The sequence below is a fragment of the Sarcophilus harrisii genome, chromosome 2 (genome assembly GCF_902635505.1).
Source record: "Sarcophilus harrisii chromosome 2, mSarHar1.11, whole genome shotgun sequence".
NCBI lineage: Eukaryota > Metazoa > Chordata > Mammalia > Dasyuromorphia > Dasyuridae > Sarcophilus > Sarcophilus harrisii.
Window position 1 is genome coordinate 218866902 of NC_045427.1, and position 24426 is coordinate 218891327.

Consider the following 24426-nt stretch of genomic DNA (forward strand, 5'->3'; position numbering starts at 1 on the left):
ATTCATTGAGGCAGAGGGAAGGAGCAAATGGATATGGGGCATGACTGGGCCAAAGATACAGACTTAGGTGATGGATAGTTATGTATCAGAAAGAAAGGAGTTTAGCCATCTTGAGAAGCAGCATAATAGCATAATGAAACAGAACAGATCAAACTATTGGCTTTTTTTTTTTTTTTTTAAGCCATAGAGAATATGGTCAAATAAGCATATGTGTGTATAAGTGATTTTGGTACCTGTGTAGAGAATGACTTGGAGAAGAAAGCAGCTGAAGGCAGGGAGTCCAACTAGGAGGCTTTTTCAGTGGTGCAGTGAGAGAAGATGTGGACCTAAACTGAAAGTGATGCTTGTGTAAGTGTGAGGAGGGATCCGACATAAGACGCTATACAAATAAAAATAGCAAGATTAGCCAGTTTGTGAAGTGAAAGAGAGTGAGCAATTCAGTATGATGCTGAGGTTAAGAACTTCAGAAACTACAAGAATGGTGGTGCTCTGGACAGAAAGAGGAGAATTGGGTAGAAGGGAGGAAGATCTTGGGGAAATAGTAGCAAGTGCTACTAAACAAGTTTGTTCAACCTTGGAGGGAGGAGGATTGGCCTTTCTTGACCTGGGAAACTTAGAAAAAAAAGTCCATAATTAGATTGCTATCATCAAATTGTCTTTACTATAATTTACATTGCTGTCATCAAATTGTCTTTACCTTAGACTTAACACTAGAATCCTCCTGATGTCAGGAAAAATCATGGAAGGGCTCTGGCTTTTTAGCTGGACCCTGTGACAAATAGTAGGTACTAATTTTGTTGCTGCTTGATTTACCAATATAGTATTCTGTCCAATACACTTAGCAAAAGGTAGGCACCATCATGGAATTGACATTTTCCTCACAAGTCCTTTTGTCTTGGTGATGTTTCCATATGTCTGTATGTGTATAGGATTTACATGGTCCCATTTGTGGATTAGGCCAGTCCTTATCATCTGTTTACTCTCCCAAGTGAAAGAGTCAGAAATAAACTTTCCCTGCCCTGCAGATGAAAGTCTGGGGAGTGAGAAATCCTTCTAAGACAAGCCTCTGCCTGCTCTCCAAAGCCCAAGCTGGGAAGCTAAGCAGTTTCCCATAGCTCTGGTCATTTGTGGGCTCTTTTAGGTCATGCCCTCTTGTCTTTGTGTGAAGTGGACAGCCCCCTCTCTCTAATTGCAGCCTTTGAATGGTCTAATCACATCCTGGGCTAATTTGTTAATAGCTTTGAGAACTAAGAAAATATGCCTTGAACTATTTCGTGGGCAATAGATATGCAGCTGTGTATGTGTCATGGGAAAATTATAATTTTGTGGAAAAATGAAAGAGATATTTGGAACTGTATGTCACCCTTATGCCCTATTTGTGGGCATATAGTCCAATAGAATGAAAACTCCCAGAAGTATCCCCAGCACCCAGCACAGTTAGTTGGTGCATAATAAATTCCTGTCAGATGAATGAATGATTGTCTGCACGTTGTGTACACACATAGGTACAGGGCATGTCCAAGCATAAATAAGGTCTTCAACATGGTGCCTACCTGTCATTAGTAGCTCTAAGTATACTCTATATGTTTAAGAGAACAAAACAGATAACTCTGAATGTCATTCACCCTGATATCCTCTGACCTTTTGTAGACTGTCTCCTGTAAAATATATCTCCTAATGGAATGTCAGCTCCTGGAGGTTACAGTCTATCTTACTTTTGTATTTGTATTCCTAGTGCCTAGCATGGTATCCAATTGATATATAAGTAGGTACCAAATAACCACTGATTGACTCAGGGCAGAAACTTTTCTTCTAGGTGACTATATCTGTTTTAAGCCTACATATTCTTGTATACACATAAATGTTCCTTCAAAGAAGATAGTTGGAGGGAAAGGAGGGAAATCTGTGCTCTAACTGGTAGGATTAGAGACTAACCTTTAGTCTCTAATGTTTCTTTCTGCTCTGACTCACTGTCTTTTTCCCTAGGGAAGTCACATCTGGCCATCGTGCAGAAGGTGAACAATGAGGGTGAGGGTGACCCATTTTATGAAGTCTTGGGATTGGTGACTCTGGAGGATGTCATTGAAGAGATCATTAAATCGGAGATCCTGGATGAGTCCGATATGTACAGTAAGGCGCATTCTTTTTTTTTTTTTTACAGCTAGATCACCAAAGTTCTTTTCTCCTTCCTCTTACCTTTCAAAAGAATATATTAGTCCTAATTTGGAACAGAAAGTCTTGCAAAATTTAATATTACATTTATCTTTACATGTATTTGGAAAAATAAAATACTATTGAGGGGAAAAAAATAAATGAAAAAAACTTGTGCTACATGAATGCAACAAACATGTGACTACTGATTTCTTGGTACTATGCAAAGTAATAGGTGCCTATATATATATATATATATATGTGTGTGTGTGTGTGTATATATATATATATATATATACATACATATACATATGCATATATACGTGCATATGCATAGAGAATACACGCACATATCAATACATACATATAAAGGCATAGGTAAATCTCTAAGAACAAATATATAATGTATCTGAGCTTTGTATAAGTATTCTCTGGGCCTCAGTTTCCTTTGTATAATTTGGGGATTGGACTAGATGGACTTTAAGGTCCCTTCAGGTTTTAAATAAAAATTAGTGATTCTGTGATAATATATTTGTATACAAACATCTAAAAAACCCAAAAGAACCCTGATTAAAAGCATAAAAAGCAAGGACATCATCCTTTCAAGAGGGCTTGGAGGCCCTGCCAACAGCCTGATGTTCAACTAGCTGAAGGCATTATTATACATTTCCTCCTATTTTCATATATTGGCCACAACCTTGGAACTCTGAACTGACCTAGAGTTCGTTATGCTTAGGTTGAGAGGGTCAGAGCATGGGAGAAATAATTTCTTCCTTTTGGGGACAATTCAGGGTGACAAGACCATCAGGCCAAACTGAATGCATACCCCTTCTCTTGCAGCTGACAACCGGAGCCGAAAACGAGTAACCAATCAAAAGAACAAGCGAGATTTCTCAGCTTTCAAGGACAATGAGTTGAGAGTGAAAATCACACCTCAGCTGCTTCTGGCTGCTCATCGATTCCTGGCAACGGGTAAGTCCATGAGAAAAGAATGATGGGATAGAGTGGATGGGATATTCATTTATGAAACATAATGTGAAGTTTTCAAGGAATTCAGAGATGGTGATTAAAAAAAAAACAAACATTTAACTTCTGGCCAACTCTGTAGTAAGAAGTAACATAGTGTAAAGAGTATGTGAAAGGTTAAGGACAGTATATCTGCCTCTGGAGAGGATAAGCTTGATTTTCCCCTGGGATTGTAGGTTGTTTGTATTATAAACAAGTATCTATTCCACATTTCCATCAAGAATGTAGAATTAGGAGTTAGAGATCTGAAGGGACCCTAATGAAAATGGTGCTGGGTGGATCAGATCACTGGGGAGGAGAGAAAGTTGGTATCAAGCAGGGGATGGTCTGTGTAGGTCCTTTGGTGATAAATGGCTTTGGCCCTATACAAAGACATGTGAAAAGGAAGAGGAGGTGTTTATAACCCTAGTGCTTGTGCATACAAGATACATGTTCTCACACTCATGTAATAGAGTCATGTTTGCAATACTTTTTTTGCCTTTGACCAGACCCATGATCCTTCCTTACATTTTATAAGAGTAGTTCTTTGTTTTGCTTCCTTTAACACTTCCTCTATCTTATAGTTCCCTCAGGAAAGAGCTGACAAAATAGACATTCCTGACTTCTTACCCTTATGTCAGGGGCAACTTGAAACCCCATGTGGAATACCTTCCTTTCCTCATGCTGCTCTTCCCTTCTCATCCGTCTTCCCAGTTTCTCTCCCCCGCCTCTAAACTGATTCCTTCATCATTCTTTCTTCAGTAGTTTTCCTGGCAGAATCCTTTGAGATCAGGAATATATGGCATTTCCTCTTATTAGTGATGGTACATTTGGGATCTGGATCTTTCTGTTGGGGATCTAAACAGGAACTTTTAAATACCTTTCCTTACAAATGTACACGCAAGGAAACTGTTAACTAGATGCCACATTCTGAAGGTTCCTGTAAACAACTACCAGGGGAAGTCTAATAACAGCATTGTTTCCTATCTTCCATAGAATTGCCCCTATTCAATTCCTCAATTATATCTGAGAAGATCCTCCTTCGTTTGCTTAAGTACCCAGATGTCATTCAAGAGCTAAAGTTTGATGAACACCATAAACTTGCTGCCCGTCATTATCTTTATGTTCGAAACAAAGCTGCTGATTACTTCATCCTCATATTACAGGTAAGCTTTCTCTTTTATCACATAGGCAGTTTCATGATCCCTGTTTCTATTCCTTCCTGCCTTCTCTCTGGGCTTGATCTCCTTTAACCTTACTTCCTCCCCAGTGTCGTGCTGCATATTGATGATCTGTCATAATAATGTCATGTGTGTATAGGGAACTCGGAACTCTGCCCTTCCATTTTTTGAGCTTTGTCATCCTGATCACAAAAAACTTTAAGGCACAATGCTAGAGAGGCCCCTTCTTTGTCACATTGTCTCTTATCCTTAAGAGAGCTACATATTCCCAATTCTTTAAAGCTCTAAAAATATTATTCTTCATCTCAGCTAGATGGAACCAAATTACCCTACCTTCTTTCTGCTTTTCTTCTTTTTCTGGTCTTGTTTTCCTTTTTCCTTTATTTGTAGCCCTCATACCCATGTCCTTTCAGGGAAAGGTGGAAGTGGAAGCTGGGAAGGAGAACATGAAGTTTGAGACAGGTGCATTCTCCTACTACGGGATCATGGCGCTTACCTCGCCTCTTAACATGGGTGAGTTGACACGTTATAGCTGACTCCAAACTTGGGTTTATATGGGAATGTCAAATTAAGTAACCACAAATTTTTAATGAATAATGAAATTTAATGAATAATGACGCCATATTCATTAGGCAAGGAAACTTTAATGAAGTAGGTGGGACCCTTGGATTAGGGGCATGACATTCAAAATTGGGAGGGTTGGATAGGCAGGGAGGATCAGAATGTAATGGGGAGGCATGAAAGCCAAGAAATGGGATTTAGATTAGACTTGATGTGCTAGGAAGGAATTAGGGAGTTGTCGATGGTTTGTTTTTGTTTTTTTAACAGAAAAAGTGACATAAGAAAGGCAGTGTTTAAGGAAGATTGATTTAACATCAATATACAAAATGAATGAAAGAGTAGGAGAGGCTCAACAACTCAGGAAGGTGATCTTTTAGAACAGCACAGATATAAACAGAAAAGGGCCTAGTAAGTATTGATTGATTGATTGGGATTGAGAGGGAGGAAGCTAAGGGATTCTAAAGTTTCAAGCCTGGGTGTCTAGGAAAGTGGTAATGATGGAGACAGTGGGATTGGGAGCAGGAGCTTGTTAAGAGAATTCAAGATGGACAAGAAGATGAGTAAGTTCCAATTTCCAGTTGGCTTGGGCATTTCCTATGGCTAACATTTTATTCTAATGGTATAAAGAAATTCAGGAGGAGAAATTAGACAAATCCATAGCAGAAAACGAAGCAAAGGATTTAGAAAGGCTCAGTGACAGAGCATAGATATAGTGGTCAAGGATTAAGGAATGAAGAAAGAACTAGACATTTGAGGAAAGGAGTTAGATGTGGGTAATGTTGTGGCAGGTTAAACTTGGTAGCACAAACAAGTTATCAGGCTTCCTTTCCATTTCCCTTCCCAGTCCTTGGGACCATGCCTGACATCCTCTTGTCTGTACTCTTATGTCTTGGACGCCCTATGGAAAGAGCTGACCCTGGGGCTGCCTTCCTAATTCATGCAACTTTGGGAAAACCCCTCAACTCCTCTGAGTCTTAGTTTTCTTACTTGAAAATTGAGGGAATTGAATTAATCTCTAAGGTTAACTTGAAGTTCACTTTGTGGTTCCTTTGAGAGCATGGAATATCTAACCTTTTGGGGAGGTATCAGGTTGGGGTGCTGTTGAACGCATGTCAGTGGTTTGACGTACAAGAGCACCCTCTGCTGGTGCTAACAGTACACTTCGATGTTAGGATTTTTTTTGGGGGGGGGGGCGTCAATCAGCTGGTGTTTACATACCTATATATCCTATGTAAGTGACAGTTATTGTGCTGAGGGCAGAGGGAGGTGGTAAAGAGAGGGATATAAAAATTAAGCAATCTTTGTCTTCAAGAAATTTGTATATTGTGTAATTTTGAGTTCTTTCTACTCCCTTTTTTGGGGATAAACTTCCTTTTGACTCCATACCTTCCATCTCCTGCTGCTTAAGTCCCCTGAGAGAAAGTTGTTAGGGGCAATCAGAGTGATTTCTGTCTGACCCTCTGTTACTGAAACCTGATTCTTCCTCCCCCGAGATACAGCCTTTCTCTCCTTCTCTCTGTCATTCTGTAAGTCCTCTGAGGTCCATGCTTTTCCTATCTACCACCCAGTTAACATCCTGGTAGCTGTTGACTACAGACCCCTAGGTCATTCCCCTTCCTGTCTCTATGAGTTTGATACCTGACTTACACTTTTTTTCTCCTCCCTAATTTCTACATCAGTCTGGGAAACCTCATCATACATAGTGACTTGCCCTCAAACTCAGTTCCTAACCACTTAGTTACTTATTAAGTCACACACACAAAGATGATCATATCCTTGATCTTGCCATTAGTCATCCAAAAACCATCTCCATGTTCAAGAATTCTGAAATCCCCTTATCTAACCATAATCTGGAATGCCTCCCTTCCTCATCTCTACCTCCTGGCTTCCTTTTAAGTCCTGTCATCTTCTATAAGAGGCCTTTCCCAAACCCTTTCCTCTCTTACTTATTTCACGTTTATCCTGTATGTAGCCTGTTTGTTTAATTTTGTTGTCTCCATTTTTAGAATGTAACCTCTTTGAGTCTTAGAGACTGCCTTTTGCCTCTTTTTGTATTCCCATTGCTTAGCAAATAGTATGCTTGTGTTTATTGACTGACTAACCAACCATGGTAGATAATGGGTTTTCCCAGAAGATATTAGGGAGTAATAACTTCACTAACAAAGGATGGTGAAGGAAGGTGTGCCTGACAATAAATTTATCTAAAAGAGATTAGGGATTATTAGTGAACTAAAAAGTTAATGTGATCTTTGACTAACTTTAAAGGAATATTGTCCAGAACACAGGAAGGATAGTTTCCCTGCATTCTTCCCTTGTCATCTGGCATCCGAAGTATTGTACATAATTCCTCAGCATCTCCTCAGTTTCCTCATCTTTAAAACAGGAATAGTAATACCTGTGGGGCTTACCTCACAGGACTGTCATAAAGATCAAATGAAACAACATTCAGTTTATAAATTTTAAAATGACTTGTAATTGTCAGCTACTATTACTCTTCTCTAGTTCTAACTTCTCATTACCTGTTTCCTAACCTAATGGGAGGTTTGTCACTAAGTCTCTCTGGATTTAGATAGTTTCCTAGGCAGAATTCAGTTTAACTCTGGCTCTACCCCGAATTTCCTTTTTCTGCTGATCATAGTCTATGGATCATTATGCCTGCCTCCTGGTCCCATTCTCATAGCTCTGTATCATGGCTTTTGTACCCAGATGTTCACTGGCCTTCCTCTTATGGGCTAGTGTCTTCAGCTTATCTTGGGCAACCTCCTGACAAGCAGACCTCTGGATTTCCTGCTTTCAGGGAAAGGTTAATGCTTTTAAAAATGCATGGCTAAAGAAGTCCTTCCTCTTGCTGGCCCGCCCACCTTACCAATCACTTCCCCACTAGGTAGTAAGGTGGTGTACTGGATGAAGAACTGGATCCAGAGTCAGGAAAGCTTGAGTTCAAATGCTACCACAGCTTCTTCTTCTTCTTCTTTTCTTTTTTTAATAACTTTTTATTGACAGAACCCATGCCAGGGTTTCCTTGCACTCACTTATGTTCCAATTTTCTCCTCTCTCCCTCCATTCCCTCCCCCAAATGGCAAACAGTTCTATACATGTTAAATAGGTTACAGTAGATCTTGGACACAATATATATGTGCAGAACCGAACAGTTCTCTTGTTGCTCAGGGAGAATTGGATTTAGAAGGTATAAATACCCCAGGAAGAAGAACAAAAATGCAAGCAGTTTACATTCATTTCCTAGTGTTCTTTCTTTGGGTGTAGCTGCTTCTGTCCATCCTTGATCAATTGAAACTAAGTTAGGTCTTCTCTTTGTCGAAGAAATCCACTTCCATCAGAATACATCTTCATACAGTATTGTTGTTGAGGTATATAATGATCTCCTGGTTCTGCTCATTTCACTTAGCATCAGTTCATGTAATTCTCTCCAAGCCTCTCAGTATTGATCCTGCTGATCATTTCTTACAGAACAATAATATTCCATAACATTCATATACCACAATTTCTCAACCATTCTCCAATTGATGGGCATCCATTCATTTTCCAGCTTCTAGCCACTACAAACAGGGCAAAATTAAACATTTTGGCACATACAGGTCCCTTTCCCTTCTTTAGTATTTCTTTGGGATATAAGCCCAGTAGAAACACTGCTGGATCAAAGGGTATGCACAGTTTGATAACTTTTTGAGCATAGTTCCAAATTGCTCTCCAGAATGGCTGGATGTATTCACAATTCCACCAACAATGTATCAGTGTCCCTGTTTTCCCATATCCCTCCAACATTCCGCATTATCTTTCCCTGTCATTCTAGCCAGTCTGACAGGTGTGTAGTGGTATCTCAGAGTTGTCTTAATTTGCATTTCTCTGATCAATAGTGATTTGGAACACTCTTTCATATGAGTGGAAATAGTTTCAATTTCATCTTCTGAGAATTTTCTGTTCATATCCTTTGACCATTTATCACTTGGAGAATGGCTTGATTTCTTATAAATTAGAGTCAATTCTCTATATATTTTGGAAATGAGGCCTTTATCAGAACCTTTGACTGTAAAAATGTTTTCCCAGTTTATTGTTTCCCTTCTAATCTTGCCTGCATTAATTTTGTTTGTACAAAAACTTCAATTTGATATTATCAAAATTTTCTATTTTGTAGCCAATAGTGATCTCTAGTTCTTCTTTGGTCATAAATTCCGTCCTCTTCCACAGGTCTGAGAGGTAAACTATCCTATGCTCTTCCAATTTATTTATAATCTCATTCTTTTTTTTTTTTAATAGCCTTTTTATTTACAGGTTATATGTATGAGTAACTTTACAGCATTAACAATTGCCAAACCTCTTGTTCCAATTTTTTACCTCTTACCCCCACCCCCTCCCCCAGATGGCAGGATGACCAGTAGATGTTAAGTACATTAAAATATAAATTAGATACACACAATAAGTATACATTACCAAAACGTTATTTTGCTGTACAAAAAGAATCAGACTCTGAAATATTGTACAATTAGCTTGTGAAGGAAATCAAAAATGCAGGTGGGCATAAGGGAATTCAATGTAATGGTTTTTAGTCATCACCCAGAGTTCTTTCTCTGGGCGTAGCTGGTTCAGTTCATTACTGCTCCATTGGAAATGATTTGGTTGATCTCGTTGCTGAGGATGGCCAGGTCCATCAGAACTGGTCATCATCTAGTATTGTTGTTGAAGTATATAATGATCTCCTGGTCCTGCTCATTTCACTCAGCATCAGTTCGTGTAAGTCTCTCCAGGCCTTTCTGAAATCATCCTGTTGGTCATTTCTTACAGAACAATAATTATAATCTCATTCTTTATGCCTAGGTCATGAACCCATTTTGACCTTATCTTGGTGTACGGTGTTAAGTGGCTACCACAGCTTTTTAGTAGCTATGTAATCTTAACAAAGTCATTTAATATCTACTTGCTTCAATTTCCTCATGAGGCATGAAATGAGACTAATAATAGTACCTACCTCCTAGAGTTGTTGTGAGGATCAAATGAGATAATAATCTGTATAACATAATGGTATATAGTAGGTCCTTAAGGTTTATTTCCTTCCTTCCTACCTAGATTTAACCTGAAGGGATATTAATATCTTTTAAAAATGCCCCCTCAGGGACAGCTAGGTGGCATAGTGGATAGAGCACCAGTCCTGAAGTCAGGATGATCTGAGTTCAAATTTGGTCTCAGACACTTAACTCTTCCTAGCTGTGTGACCCTGGGCAAGTCACTTAACCCCAATTGCCTCAGCAAAAAAAAAAGTCTCCTCATCACACAAAGATCCACTCATTGTAACAAAGAATAAAAAAAAAAAAAGGAAAAATATTTCAGCCAGATGAACAATGCATTAACCAAGTCTAATGGTACATTCAATATTCCATACTTGCAGTTCTCCAGCTCTGCAAAAAAGGAAAGGAGACACAATTTCTTCTCTCTTCAGTAACAAACTTTATTAATCATTTCATATAGTTGTTTTTGTTTCCCTTTCTGTTGTTATCACTAAATGTATTCTTTTTCTGGTTTTATTTGGTTCACTTTGTATCAGTTCATAAAAAAGTTTCATATTGTTCACTTTATTTGCATTGTTTCTTACAGTACAGTAATGTTTAATTCCATTCATGTTGCATAGTGTATTTAGCAATTCCCCAATCATTGGGCACCTATATTATTTGTAGTTTGCTATTATATATAAAAAAAAAGTTCCTGTAAATATTTTGGTGTATTTAGGGTTTTTTGATCTTTGATATCTTCGAGGTGATTCAACTAGCAGTGTGATCTCTGTGTCAAAGGGTCTTTTAGTCGCTGGTTTAACCAGCATAATTCCAAATAGCTTTCCAGAATGGTTGGACCAATTCACAGTTTCACCAGTATTATCTTTGTATACCTGTATTTCCGTAATCCCTCCTTTATTCCTTTATATTGTTATCTTTGTCAGTTTGTTGGATATGAGATAAAATATTTGGGTAAATAAATTTTTATTAGTGATTAGATAAGTATTTAATATGGTAATAATTTTTAATTCTTAGAACTATGTGTCCATATTCTTAAACTGCTTGTTCAATGTCCATGAGTCAATTATCAAAAAGACTCATGATCTTATATATTTGTGTTTTTTATATATCTTGCTTAGCAACTTTATCAGAGATAGCTGATGTAAATATTTTTTTCAATAGATAACTTTTCTTTCCTTTCTTATTTGCATAATTTTGTGTGTGACAAAGTTTTCATGTAATCATTTATTTGGTTTATCTTTTTTGATTACCTCTGTACTTTGTTTTTATAAGAATTCTTTTTCAGCCATACCTCAGGAAAGGTAGCCACGCGGGTTAGTATTTTTTTTTTAAAGCATACACTTTATATTGGAACCTTTTGTCGTTATATCGCAATCATTTCCTACCTCATCTTCAAAATTGAACCCTCTCTTTTAACAAGCAAAGCAAAAATATCCAGTACAAAGACAGTAGCTGACGTATTCTCTATCTCTGCCATAAAAGAGGAGGTGGACTTCATAACTTGTTTTCTGGGATCTTAAATATTATTGCTTAGTTGTTTCTGTGGATGGTTTGTGGTTAAAAAAGCATTGCTCTCTTTCTGTTGGCCCTGCTCTATCCAGGTCACCCTGTTCTCTCTGCTAAGATAAATCCAGATAGGTCAATTGCACCTTCCCTCCCCTTATTGGTTCTGCTCACTGACTTCACCCTTCTAGGGAAGGAAGGGACTATAGCCTCCCTCATCACCAAACCTAAGCTGCCAGAGTTTGTGTAAACTTGCTTTTGTTTGCTTCTAACGGAAATGGAGAATAGCTTGTTGTCATCTTCTTTAGGGTAACCCTCTGGACATTTGGATACAGTTTCTTAATCACCTTATTCACCTGCTTTTCTATTCTGTTAATTCCTGTTTGGCTGTTCTTCCCAGGATCCCCTCTGATTGTCCACATCATTATTAAAAACATGGAATCTAGAATTGGAAAATCTTTGTGACCATAGACTGGGTACTTCATCTATTGGGTCTTTTAAAAAAAATACAAGAAATAATATCAGCAAATTGTTGAATTATATTCATCTTGAGGATCACAGGATGACAAAAATCATAGAATAGGAAGGGACTTCAGCCTACTTATTTCAACTGAAACTGAGAAAAAATTCCAAAAGACTCTATGTTACCTCTGCCAGAAAACCTCCAGTGATGGGGCACCCACTACCTTTCCAAGCAGTTCATTTAACTTTTGGATCAGTTCTAACTATGAAGAACTTCCTGATATCAATTCTAGATCTGCCTAGTGGCAGGTTCTGGTTTGCCTCTGAGATGAACAAAATAAATTTAATATTTTCAGATACTTGAAGATGACTGTCCTGCTTCCCCTCCAACTTCAAAGTCTGTGACTTTCCCCTGAACCTCATGTGATATATACTCAAAGCCTTTCTCATCATTCTGGTTGCCCTTTTCTGGGGAGTCTCAAGCTTGTCATTATCTTTCTAAAAAAAAAAAAAGACATCTATAATTGAATGCAGTATTCCAGATTTAGTCTGACTGGGCAGACGCACTATCTATTCCTAAAACTCTTTCAGAGGTATAAGAAAAGAGCACTAGGCCTGGATCAGGAAGACCTGAATTTAGATCCAGCCTCAGAATTAAATGTACAGGACTTTTAGAAGATCATCTAACCTCTGACTGTCTCCTTAACTGTAAAAAAGGACTAATAATAGTTGTGAGGATCAAATGAAGTACTATTTATTTGTCAAATGATTTATATATAGTAGGTCCCTTTCTTCCCCACCTCCCAATTTAATGGAGCTAAAGATCACATCAGATTTTTGTTGTTGTTCATGACCATATCATGTCATTGATGCATTTTGAGCTTAGAGCTCCATAAAACCTTTCAGTCTTTCTCAGAGAAACATTATATAGCCTTGCCTTGGCATCTTATTCTTTGTGAAGTTGATTTTTAAAAATTCGGGTATAAAACCTGAGATTCAGCTTTACTACCATATATATTTTTAGCTACACTTGTGCCAACTTATTTGTCCCATGTGGTCCATACAGATGCTATTTATGCCTCTTCCTTTGCTGTATATGCTATTTCATTTTTCACTCTATCAGACTTCCCTTTATCTTCAGCTGACCATTTTTGCTCATTTGTCTTTCTTTCTTTGTTTTGAGAGGCAATTGGGGTTAAGGGACTTGCCCAAGGTCACACAGCTAGGAAGTGTTAAATGCCCGAGGCTGGATTTGAACTCAGGTCCTCCTGACTCCAGAACTGGTCCTCTATCCACTATGCTATCTAGCTGTCCTCATTTGTCATTTTCAATTCATTTGATGTCTTTTGAACTATTAATGAGAATTTGCTGAACAAATGCATCAGATTAATCACTAGTTTAAGAAATGAGTAATTCTTTTGGACTTCCCACTTTGGGATGACTTTAACAAGCTGTTAAGGGAATACTTCTTTGTACACAAAACTTACTTGGTCTAATTTTGGAATGAGTAAGAGAAGCTTTACTGAAACCTGGGTGTCTAGCATTAGATGTGTTATTTTCCTTTCATTTATAACATCTGTTATTTGGTTACAGTCACTGGTTTTACCCAGTAATTTGTGAGTGTTGAAATAGTTCCAAAATGATTTGCTCTAGTATCTTTATAGGACTGGGAAAGAACCATCTGCCTTTTAAATCCCCTTCCCTCCCTTAAAAGTAGGTCACTGTGTCATTTTCTGTATTTAATGCATACTAATCTATTTGCTAGTAATTTTCAAAATTCACAGCTAATTCTTTTGCCAGCAACTTCTTTCCGAAGTAGCTGTGAATGCATGTCATTCATTGGGGCCCAGATTTTCAAAATAATGACAAATGTTCCTTCCCCGTTGACTTATCTAGCTCTGTGGTGGTCTTGGGCCAGTTATTCAATCATAGCATATAAAGTTAGAGTAGAAATCATGAAGTCCAATCCCCTCATTTTACAGACAAGAAAACTGAGGCCCATAAAAATAGATTAATTTGCTTAAGACTTCCCTGAGTCAATGCAAAGGACTAAAAACCAAGTCTTCTGACTTGAGGATTCTTTACACCACCAGCTACTTGTCCTGAGGCTGTTGGTTCATCTATAGTTTAGGATTATAACATTTATACTGTGAGATTCACAGGAATGTTAGGAGAAAAAGAATTTATAAATCACAGCTCTAGCTCTATATGGGTATGGACCTATATTAACTTCCCTTTACAGGTTAGACAGACATCTAAAGTCAAGGAACCAAGAGAGAATGGGTTTCTACTGCCCTCTAATGTCCAACAGTGGGGCAGCTTAAGGCAAGGAGGGAAATTGACATAGTTGATGTAAGGTGACTAATATGGAAATGTGTTTCATAAGGTTGCACATGTGCAACCTATAACCTATATTAAACTGCTTACCATCTTAGGGAAGGAGAAAACCTGAAACTTAGAATTTGAAAAAAATTCTTTTACATGTAATTGGGAAAAAATAAAATGCTATTTAAAAAAAAATGATGTAAGGAAAAACTTGGTAATAGTGAAGACAACTCTACGGTGTTGGTGATGGATTTACCCCTCCTTGGAGGTTTTTGGGGAGAGGCTAGATGACCAGTTGTCAGGTAATTAGGGATTACTTTTCCAAAATAATTTATATCAAATGGCTACTAAAGATACTTAAATCTCTGAAATTCTATGATCCCTAATTTTACCTTTCTGCCTTATTGTGCAACCCATAGAATAACAGAGTTTTAGAATTAAATCTTAGAAATTACTTACTCTGGGACAGATAGGTGGTACAGTGGTTAGAGCACCAGCCCTGAAGTCAGGAGATCTGAGTTCAAATCTAGTCTCAGACACTTAACACTTCCTAGCTGTGAGACCTTGGGCAAGTCACTTAATTCCAATTGCCTCAGCAAAAAGAGAGAGAGAGAGAGAAGAAGAAAAGAAAGAAATTACTTCCTCCAATATCCTTTTTCCCCCCTTTTGGTAAATGAATAAACTAGCCTTAGGATGAAGTAACTCCGACACCATATAAGCTAACTAGTGGAAAAGCTAGTACAAACAAGAATTTAGTTTTCCTATGTCAGGGCAGTATTCTTTTCACTATGTCATTTTGTCTAATTTTTAGGTAGGGAAATTGGACAAGGAGAAGATGAGCTATGTGAGTCATCTTGTGATCCAAGAACAAAGCCTGGAACATCATATCCTGACCTAGCAATAATGATTAAGGACTAAGGATCTTACTTCCTAGAAAGTATGGAAAACAGAGGCAGGTCTTGCAGTGAATTACATAGAATGCATAATGTTAGTCTTTTCAAAACGGTTAAGTGATTGCTATTTATGTCTAAAGTGCAGGTTTATCTTCCTTCTAGAAAAGAGGCCCAGAGGCTCAAAGAATGGCTCTCCATTCTTTAGATTATCAGGAAGAATGAAGTGTTCTTTTAAAAAATGGAAGAAGAGTTTGAATATATAAACAGAGAAGAAAGAATATATCTGAAGGAGCAGAGAGGGAATCCTAGCTTATTCTAGGCGACTTGAAGATGAAAAATTGTGACACAAAGGATGCTAGCTTTTGAACTGTAAAGGACCTTAGAAAAACATAGTCCCAGTTGCACTTATATCTAAGAATCTATGCGCTTCTTCCTTAAAAGGAGTAAGCTTGATACTTTGAGGAGGAAATAGATCTTTCCTTGTCCTTCAGTTTCATGGATCCAGTTTCATCAGGTGAGAGAGTATCCAAAAAAAGTATACAAAGAAGAGACAAGTAGTACTGGCTGATGACTCCCTGCTCAGGGGCTGGGGAAGTTATCTGTTGAGTTAATGATAACAAAAGAGAAGCCTACTGGCAGTTTTCCAGGACTTGATGGAGATTTATCCCAAGACTTATGAAACCTGATGACTACTATTTCTAATGATTCCTAGAGCATAAACAAGACTACCAGGAAGGATCTAATAAAATTGCCAAGGTGTATAGAATGTCAGGCAAAGGACTGAAGACCTTAAGAACACAGATAGTGTTTTCATCATATCTCACAAGTTGAAGGCAAGGACTTCAAGAGAAGACAAAGACAAATGTGGGAAGTAAGCAGTTGTTTAAGAAGGTGGTATATCTGAGGATGAAATGTGAATTTATGGACCATAGTTAAAAATAGAGATGATGGATTCTTGAGCAAAGAGGGAATGTACTTTAACAATGAGTCCTAAGAATATATTAACTTAGATTTTTAAAAATCTAGTCAAAGAAGTTTATAAACCAAAAAAGGGATGGAGGAGAAAATTACATAATGTTTAATTACCAAACTAAATACCAAGAGCCACACTGCTATCTTCTGATGTCCAGGAGTTTGACAACTTAGGGCAAAGAGGGAAATTGACTTAGATTTGATGTAAAAAAAAGTTGCTAACAATTAGAGCTTTGTAAAGGAGGAAGAGGTTGTCTTAGATGATAGTGGATCACACTCTCATTGGAAATTTTTGGGTAAAGCTTGGATGATCAGTTATCAGGTGTGTTGTAGATAAAATCATAGAAAAAAGAGTCAAGGATTAAAAAAATGGCTCTCCCTTCTCAAGGTTATCAGAAAGAACGAAATGCTCCTCTAAATGTTCTATATAGCAGTAGAGATATCCAGAAATCCTCAGGAAACAAAATGCAAGAAAAGAGTTGGCAATAAAATCAAACCAATGGCCTCAAATATTTATATACAAATAAACAATGGACAACAAACAAGGTGAACTAAAGATCCTAATGCAAAAAAAATTTTTTTTCACATCATGGATGTCATTTAGATTTGGTAGGATAGGGACTCTGGAAAAGGTTGTGTTTGTGTGTGTCTCTGTGTGTACACACACACACGTGCGTGCATACACACTTGTTTGGAAAGGAAGAAGCTAGGTGAAATGAATTAATGAATGATGCAGTTGTTAAGCACTTACTATATGTAAAGTACCGTGCTAAGCCCTGGAGATATCAGCTTATATTCTAATGGGCTGCAATTTTTATAGAAAAGGCCAGTGGTCGTTAGGATTCTGGAGCAAAGCAGGTGAATAGGGCTGCTTCTTTAATGTCATTTCCACTGAATTCTATCAATTCCTGATGCTCAATCATATGAAAGTACCCAGGTCTTCAGTAATAGGAACTCTCTTTTCTGGGTAGCATAAAGAGAACTGTTGCTAGGCTGCTTCTGTACAGATGCTTCCTAGGATGACAGCAGAAGGTCTGAGTTAGAGGCATTGCCCTTTGGTTCAGGGTCCTGGTCTGTTTCCATTAGAAATGATGGTTCAAGTTTTAGTGGTGATTTGACCTGCCTGGTACATGTTGCTTCCTGTCTCTCAGGATGCCTTACTCCTTCAGTGAGGCTGGTTTACCTGCCATGTGAATGGCAGAAGAGCCAGCTTTCAGCTACTAGCTGTGGGAGCTTGGCTGAAAGCAGGATTGGCAGTCTGAGGAGCTGCCATTCCCAGGGCTGTTGTGCCTATTTTGTCTATTAGTGGCAGTTGGGCAGAAATTGTTGTTGGAGGCAGTGAGGAAGATTCTTCACTGATGTCTACAGGGGCTGGAAAAAAGCAGGTCTGGTAGTTTGGGGTACGCCACTATTCCCAGTGCTCTTGGATCCAGGACCATCAAGATCTGAGGGGACATGGTACTCAAGGTGGTAGTAATACAGACTAGCATTCTGTATTAAGATATACTTACATGAGGAAATCTAGGATCCAAAGAAGGAAGTATGGTAGCTTTTGGATGAAGAGTGGGGGAAGCAGAGCAGAAGTGATAACATTGAAGTATTTATCCTACAGTCTACATAGACAGCAGAAGGAAAACAGATGAGGAATCAATGGTATAGATCACAAGCTTGTCATGGTGGCAGTGACAGGGGACTTCAGTTATCCAGAAATCTGTCGGAGCTGTCTTCTTCTGCCAAAAGCTGAGCCACTAATAATTTCTTGACTTTCTTTAATGATGCTTTCATCCTTCAAAAGGTGGAGAAATCATCAAAGGAAACTTCTATTCTGGACCTGATTCAGACCTACAAGAAAAAACTGGTTTCTTGGGTGGAAATGATGGGAACCTCGGGGGTAAGTGACTAATCTATTTTAAAAAGTTTGTGATACAGAAGAAGAGTTGGGCAGTCTGACATGAACCCTAGATTTTGGAAAAGTGGATTACAAAGGACCCAGAGATAGCTTAAATCCCTCAGCCTAAAATTCTACAGGGAAAGTCAGTTCAGGAAGGATGGAAAATTCTCGTGAATGAAATTCTGAAGACAGAGAAAGAAACAATTCTCATATGGAAGAAAAGGAATCGATGATTTAAAGAGACTGGTATAAATGTAGAGGAACTCATCAACCAATTAAATGCGTAAAAGACATGTACAAAACATGAGACCAAGGACTGACAAGAATGAATACAAAAGCCTGCTATGGTCCTATTAAATTGTTAGGAGTACTAAAATACAAAATGAGCTGAGAATGGAAAAGAAATCTGAGATGAACAGAAATTTTTTTTTTTTTAAGTTATAAAATATTGGAGAAAAATGGTGGATAGAGAGGGCATAGGACAGCTTTTTGGAGTGTTGACTGATTGAAGGCACAACTCTCAGATGTGATATTGCATTTATATTTTCTGACAAGAAAAAAGATCTTAAGATAGAATAAGATGGAAGTAAAATGGCTCATGGGGAGTTGATGCTGTCCATGATAACTAAGAAAATATATAGATGCTCTTAGTGAGTTCAAGTCATCTAGACCATATATGAAGCATATCATTGGGTCTTGAAAGAACTAGCATATATGGTCATTAGGCCATTCCCTGTAATATTTTCTTTTCTTTTCTTTTCTTTTTTTTTTTGGCTGAGGCAATTGGGGATAAGTGACTTGCCCAGGGTCACATAGCTAGGAAGTGTCTGAGGCCAAATTTGAACTGAAGTCCTCCTGATTTCAGGGCTGGTGCTCTATCCACTGTGTCACCTAGCTGCCCCTGCCTGTGACATTTTCAAAGATCATCTTGCTCAGTGATCTTTGAAAATTAAGAACTGATCATGACAGACTAATCTCATTTTCTTTCTTTTTCTTTTTTTTTGACAGGCTTATTATATTTCTATAGAGTTAGCTTACCTAGATCTCAGCAAAACATTTGACAAAGTCATTCATGAATTTATGTGGACAAAGAAAAGTAATATGGTCTAGGAAATAGTATAATTAATGCTTGGATGCCAAGTTGGAGAGAGGTACATATAAAGTGAGGTACTACAGGGATCAGTGCAGGATGAAAGCATGAATGATGTTTTATCAAATTTGCAGGTCGCTAAATTGATCATAGCACCAGATAGGTTCTGAATATTGTGCTAGGTGCCGGGATATAAGACGCAAATGAAATAGACCCTGCCCTCAAGGAATTTATATTCTTTAGGTAGAGACAAAATGCACAGGCATGTCTATACAAAGTAAATGGAGATGTGTTATGGTGTAGCAGTTAGAGAGCTATTCCTAAACCCAGGAAGATCTGGCTTTAAGTACTGTTTGTGACTTAGGACCAGTCCTTCAGCCTTATATTCATTGGTGGACAGAGGTACAAAATCTTGGTAGGTGGAGATGGATACATTAATAACTACAGGCAGGGATCAAGAAAGGCCTCATGTAGGAAATGTTTAAAATAAGCTTTCATGGAAACTACAAATTTGTCTTAGCAGATTTGCAGATGACATAAAGCTTGGAGCAATAGGTAATACAGAGGACATAGTAAGATTCAAAAGTAATCTCAAATACTCTCAAGTTCTTATTTTATCCTCGTTCTATTCCCATCCCCTAAGCCGTTTACCCACCTAGAGTTTCCTTCTTCAGTTAACTAGAGAATGTAGATATTTTAGATTTGAAGTTTGATTTAGGTTGAAAATTGTTACTATTAGAGTTAAAGTAATTATACAAAGAATGCTTTTGTTGAAGATGTGATTTATTGTAGAACATGATCTGTAGGAAGCTTATTCCCTTTTTATACTTTCTTTAAGGATATCTTCATTATGTACCTAGACCAATGAGATGAGAAAGCCTACACGGATCATGTTTTAGTTAGTGTAATTACATATAGTGTTTTTTCATTTTTACCAATGTAATTTGGTACTGATTTTGAGCCTTCTGGTCTGACTTCTTGTGGATAAACCAATTTGGAAATGACTTCAACATCTGTGAACAATCACTTCCTTTCTGTTAAGATAAGCCACTTTTATTGCAAGACCTCCCCTGTGGTTATAATTTGTTGATTACAGAAAAGTTTGATTCAGTAGCAAAACACACACATATAAAGACCTATCTATATGTATTTTAAGGTTTGGCCTTTTTATGTCTTAAAATCATACAACTTTCCATGGTAGTTGGTAACCATAGAGAAATTTGTTTAATTATCTTTTGATTACCAAAAAAATATTATTTAAGGCATAAAACAGAGAGAAGTGTGCCTGATTAAAAAAGTGCTCACCAATGTTAAGGTAATGGAAGATGTCCTGTACAGACTGAATAGAAGAGAGATTCTTGAAACATGGTCAGGTGTTCCACTTACTCACATTTGCAAATGATACTGTACTAATTGCATCAATCAAATCACTTTTGGATCTTTTCTGTGAGATTCATGTCCTTTGAAGAAATTAACCTAGCCATCTATGGAGAAAAGACCCAAGTCAGTAAAGAACCCATATTGCTTAGTTAATTACATATAGTTGACTATATAATCATTAGATTGATCCATCAGTTCCTTCTTCAGGTTTGGACCTTGCTAACTAGCTGTGAACTGAGCCCAGGAATCGCGTACATGCACACGCACACACACACGCACACATGTGATGGTGATTGCATTGGAGAATGATGGTGATTGCATTGGGAAATTGCACAGTTCCTCTAGCAACAACACTCAGCTTACTCCATACCAAAATTATCTTCTGAGCAGTGATGCATTTCTGATTCTACTATGTAGCTATGAATCATAGAACACTATGACCTTTAGAAAAAGTCAGATTAGTTCATTTGGACCTTGGAACTTAAACTCATCAAGGCCAAATAGGTACTTTCATGGCCTATTTTGGATTCCAATTCATTCTTGATTTTTGTTCTGTCCTTTCAAGTGTTATTCCATTTTTCAGAGAAAACGGAAGCAAGATAATAGTTAAGTAGTTGAGCTTCTTATCATCATCAATTACTATTCAATTCAATAATATTTATTAAAGGAGCTGCTATACACCAGGCACTGTATGAGGCACCAGTGATACAAAGATATTAAATAGCCCCATCTCTCAAGTTGCTTATATTTTATTATCATTGACTCATTTACTTTATGCAGTATCCTTTCTTTGATCCTCTTTTTTTTTCCCCAAAAAGGGTTTTTTTAAGTTATATTTTCTTTTCATTGATATTTACCTCCAGACTCAGATTATATTGAATTTCAGTATACCTGACACTTTTTATAGGATCATACCATATTTTTATATTCATCCTATATTACCTTCCTTTGATTCCATCTTGTAATGGAAAAGTTTTTTATCCCTGAATTGGTTGAAGAGTTTCCACATCAGTCTCTTTCCCTTTTCCTTCTCTTGAGGTATTTGATGCAAAGATTGTTCTTTTTCTATTTGACATTTTCTTATTCTAGTTGTATTGATTTTGTTCATGCAAAAGTCTTTCAATACATCATTATCAAAAGTATTTTATCTTTTGTGGTTTTCTCAGTTCCTTCTTTGATTATGTATTCTATTCCAGTCATATTTGTAAAAGGCTTTTTTATTTGTAAGTTCTGTCTCTAAAAATAATTGGACATCTTTATTCTTCTTGTGTTGTAGATATTTATCTAGTTTGATACTTAGCTGTAAGCAGTTATCTTTCCTTTCTTTTTCAATTTAAAATCCTCTAGATTGTATTTTCAAGACTTTAGGCAAATACATTTTTATTATACTGAATGTTCTTATAATCACTGTTACCTCCAATATTTTAAGCTATGGTCCAGAAATCCAAATCCTATTTTCATCTTTGTTTTTATATGAATAAATTTATTTTGTTTTAACACTATAGATAGAAATAAAACACCCAAATAAAAGACCTGTTTCACTTCCCAAAAAACAATTAAACAAAAGGTTTTGCACTTGACAGTATTGCTACATATCCTGTTCACTTCTGTAACTTAAAATTTTGTTAAAGAAAGGAAGACTATGTGCTTAAACTTTCATAAGGTAGTACCAAAATTATCCAGTGTGAATAAACTGAATTTGCTGCCTTTTAACAATGTCTTCATTTGCACAGTTGTAATTAGTGTGTATGTTGTTCTTTTTCATCTTTTCTAGTCACTCTGTATCCCTTAATAAATGTTTTTTCATATTTCTTGGAATTCTTCACTTTTGTAATTCCTGTGATACAAATATTCCTTTATGATCACATATAATTTATTTGTTCTTTTTATGATTGTTGGCCATATAGTCTCCAGGTCTCAGATACTATCCTCTTAACCAGCTCTTCATTTTCCCAAATCTGCTCTTTTCTTAGAAGTGCCAAACTTCAGTTGGTAGTAGTTAAAATACTATCTGTATCCATATGGTCTTCAGTTTCTTTCAGAACTTAATCCAAAGGGATGTTTTCTGGGTTACTTACGTTGCTGTGATGTATTGCCAGATGAATCACCAGAAATGTATGGTCGTCATCAGATTTGATAAGTGTTGGAAAGTTCTCTTACCTTCCAGATACATGCCAGAAAGATAGCCAACCTCTTTACTGTTACCGTCCCTTCTGTAGATAGCTGCCCTCATGGTATCATAATATAAGGTCACAGCAAAGAAAGAAATCTCTACAATTATTGCAGGGAAAATAGGAGACTTAATCAGCAAAGAATAAAAAGAATTGTTGTATAGTAGTGAGGACTTCTTTGAGATTGAATAATGTGAAATTTATAATAGGCCTATTTGGCATAGTTGCATAACTTTGTCCAACTTTGTTTTGTAACTTTCCAGTAAGAACAAAGAAGGGTGATGGTGGGAATAACCCAAGGTATGATTTAGTAATGCATGGTAGCTGATGGGACAAAAGGGTACAAGAACAGAGAATAGTATATAATTGAGCATTTCCACTAATTTCCAATTCAAGTTTAACCTTTACTGAATTGAGAGTTGCAGTATTCCTTGCTTCCTATTGCTTTTTTCCAGACTTTCCCTCTGCTTCCATCACTCAGCAACTGCCCCTTATGTAAGATTCAGTCTATCTAAATATGTCATCCAGCACACATCCAGGTAGAAGTCGTACTCTGACTCTCAAGACATTCTTTTCTTTTCTCTTAAATTCATTACCTGGCTCACAGTTTTCTTCTCTGCCCCAAATTCTGTCCAGATACTAGGAAACTGCAGCATATTACTATTTCCTTAGATACCCAGACCTCCTAATTCTACAATCTCCTTACCCCACATGACCTACTTTTGGAATCACAGCCACACACAGACAGTCTCACTCTTGATGTTCCACTCAACCAAGAGTTGACCAAGTTGACTGTGACCAAGACTTATGAAGTTCTTCTATCTAATCATAACTTTCCATTCTTCCATCTCTTTCTTATTTTGCATTTTATCTTTTCCATGTCAGTATCTGGAATGGGGTATGAATATTTCATTCTGTAACTCTTCTTTCATTGACTCAAGTCTCTTAATTCTTCAGTACTCTTCCAAACTATTATTATCTTTCTCTTGCTAATTTCTAGTTCCTCTTTTCTCACTCAATTCTCAAAATCTTTTTCAATCTGCCAGTCTGCCTTCATTTCTTATAACAAATTGGCATAAGTAGGTTTTTTTTTTTTTTTTTTTTTTTTAGGAATTTGGCTGTAAAGGTAGAAAAAGACAAAGTTTTGGAGACTTTTGTGAAAGATAAATAAGGAGGAGTAAAAGAATGGTGTTGGTGCAGTGGGAGCACATTTGGGCTATCTAATGACTGTATGTAGAATGTCTAGTTCTGTCTGAGATTTCTCAAGGCATGATGATCATCATTAGGAGAAGGGAGCAGGTGATCCATGAGCATTCTTATTTACCTAGTCACTTAACTAAATTATTCTTTCCAAAGCTGCCAAATCCAATGACTTCTCTAACTACTCTTGACACTGTTTACCAGCCGTTTCTGGATCCTCACTCATCTCCTATCTGACCCTTCCTCCTCATTCTCCTGAATCATTATTTTCCTACCCTAACCTTTGATGTATCCCAAGACTCTGAGCTGGGCTCATCTTTCTATATTCTCACTTGATGACCTCCTCAGCACCTCGATATGTTTTCTCCTAGCTCAGCTATTCTAGATTCCAGTCCTGCATTAAACTAGATCAATCCATCAATAAACATTGATTAATTGATAGTTTTGTGCCAAACACTATGCTAGGCATTAAGGTTACAAATACAATGAGTGAAACAATTTCTGTTCTCAAGTAGCTTAAATTCGAACAGGGAGAAAGTAAATGCATGAATATATATATATATATATATATATATATATATATATATAAATAAAAAAGAAGTCTTTGGAAAGTATAC

At 37.1% G+C, this 24426-nt stretch overlaps 1 protein-coding gene across 2 annotated transcripts in view; it reads left to right on the forward strand.

The window, feature by feature from the left end:
• CNNM4 (cyclin and CBS domain divalent metal cation transport mediator 4) overlaps positions 1-24426 on the forward strand; it is a 56361-nt gene that overhangs the window by 24333 nt on the left and 7602 nt on the right. The window contains exons 2-6 of one of the 2 annotated variants that reach the window (XM_023494555.2): positions 1987-2130; positions 2992-3123; positions 4153-4322; positions 4751-4850; positions 17873-17968. In XM_023494555.2, coding sequence (XP_023350323.2) covers positions 1987-2130; positions 2992-3123; positions 4153-4322; positions 4751-4850; positions 17873-17968 — 642 coding nt within the window. The remainder of the gene's footprint in view (positions 1-1986; positions 2131-2991; positions 3124-4152; positions 4323-4750; positions 4851-17872; positions 17969-24426) is intronic. The other variant, XM_031951484.1, reaches the window with a different exon arrangement.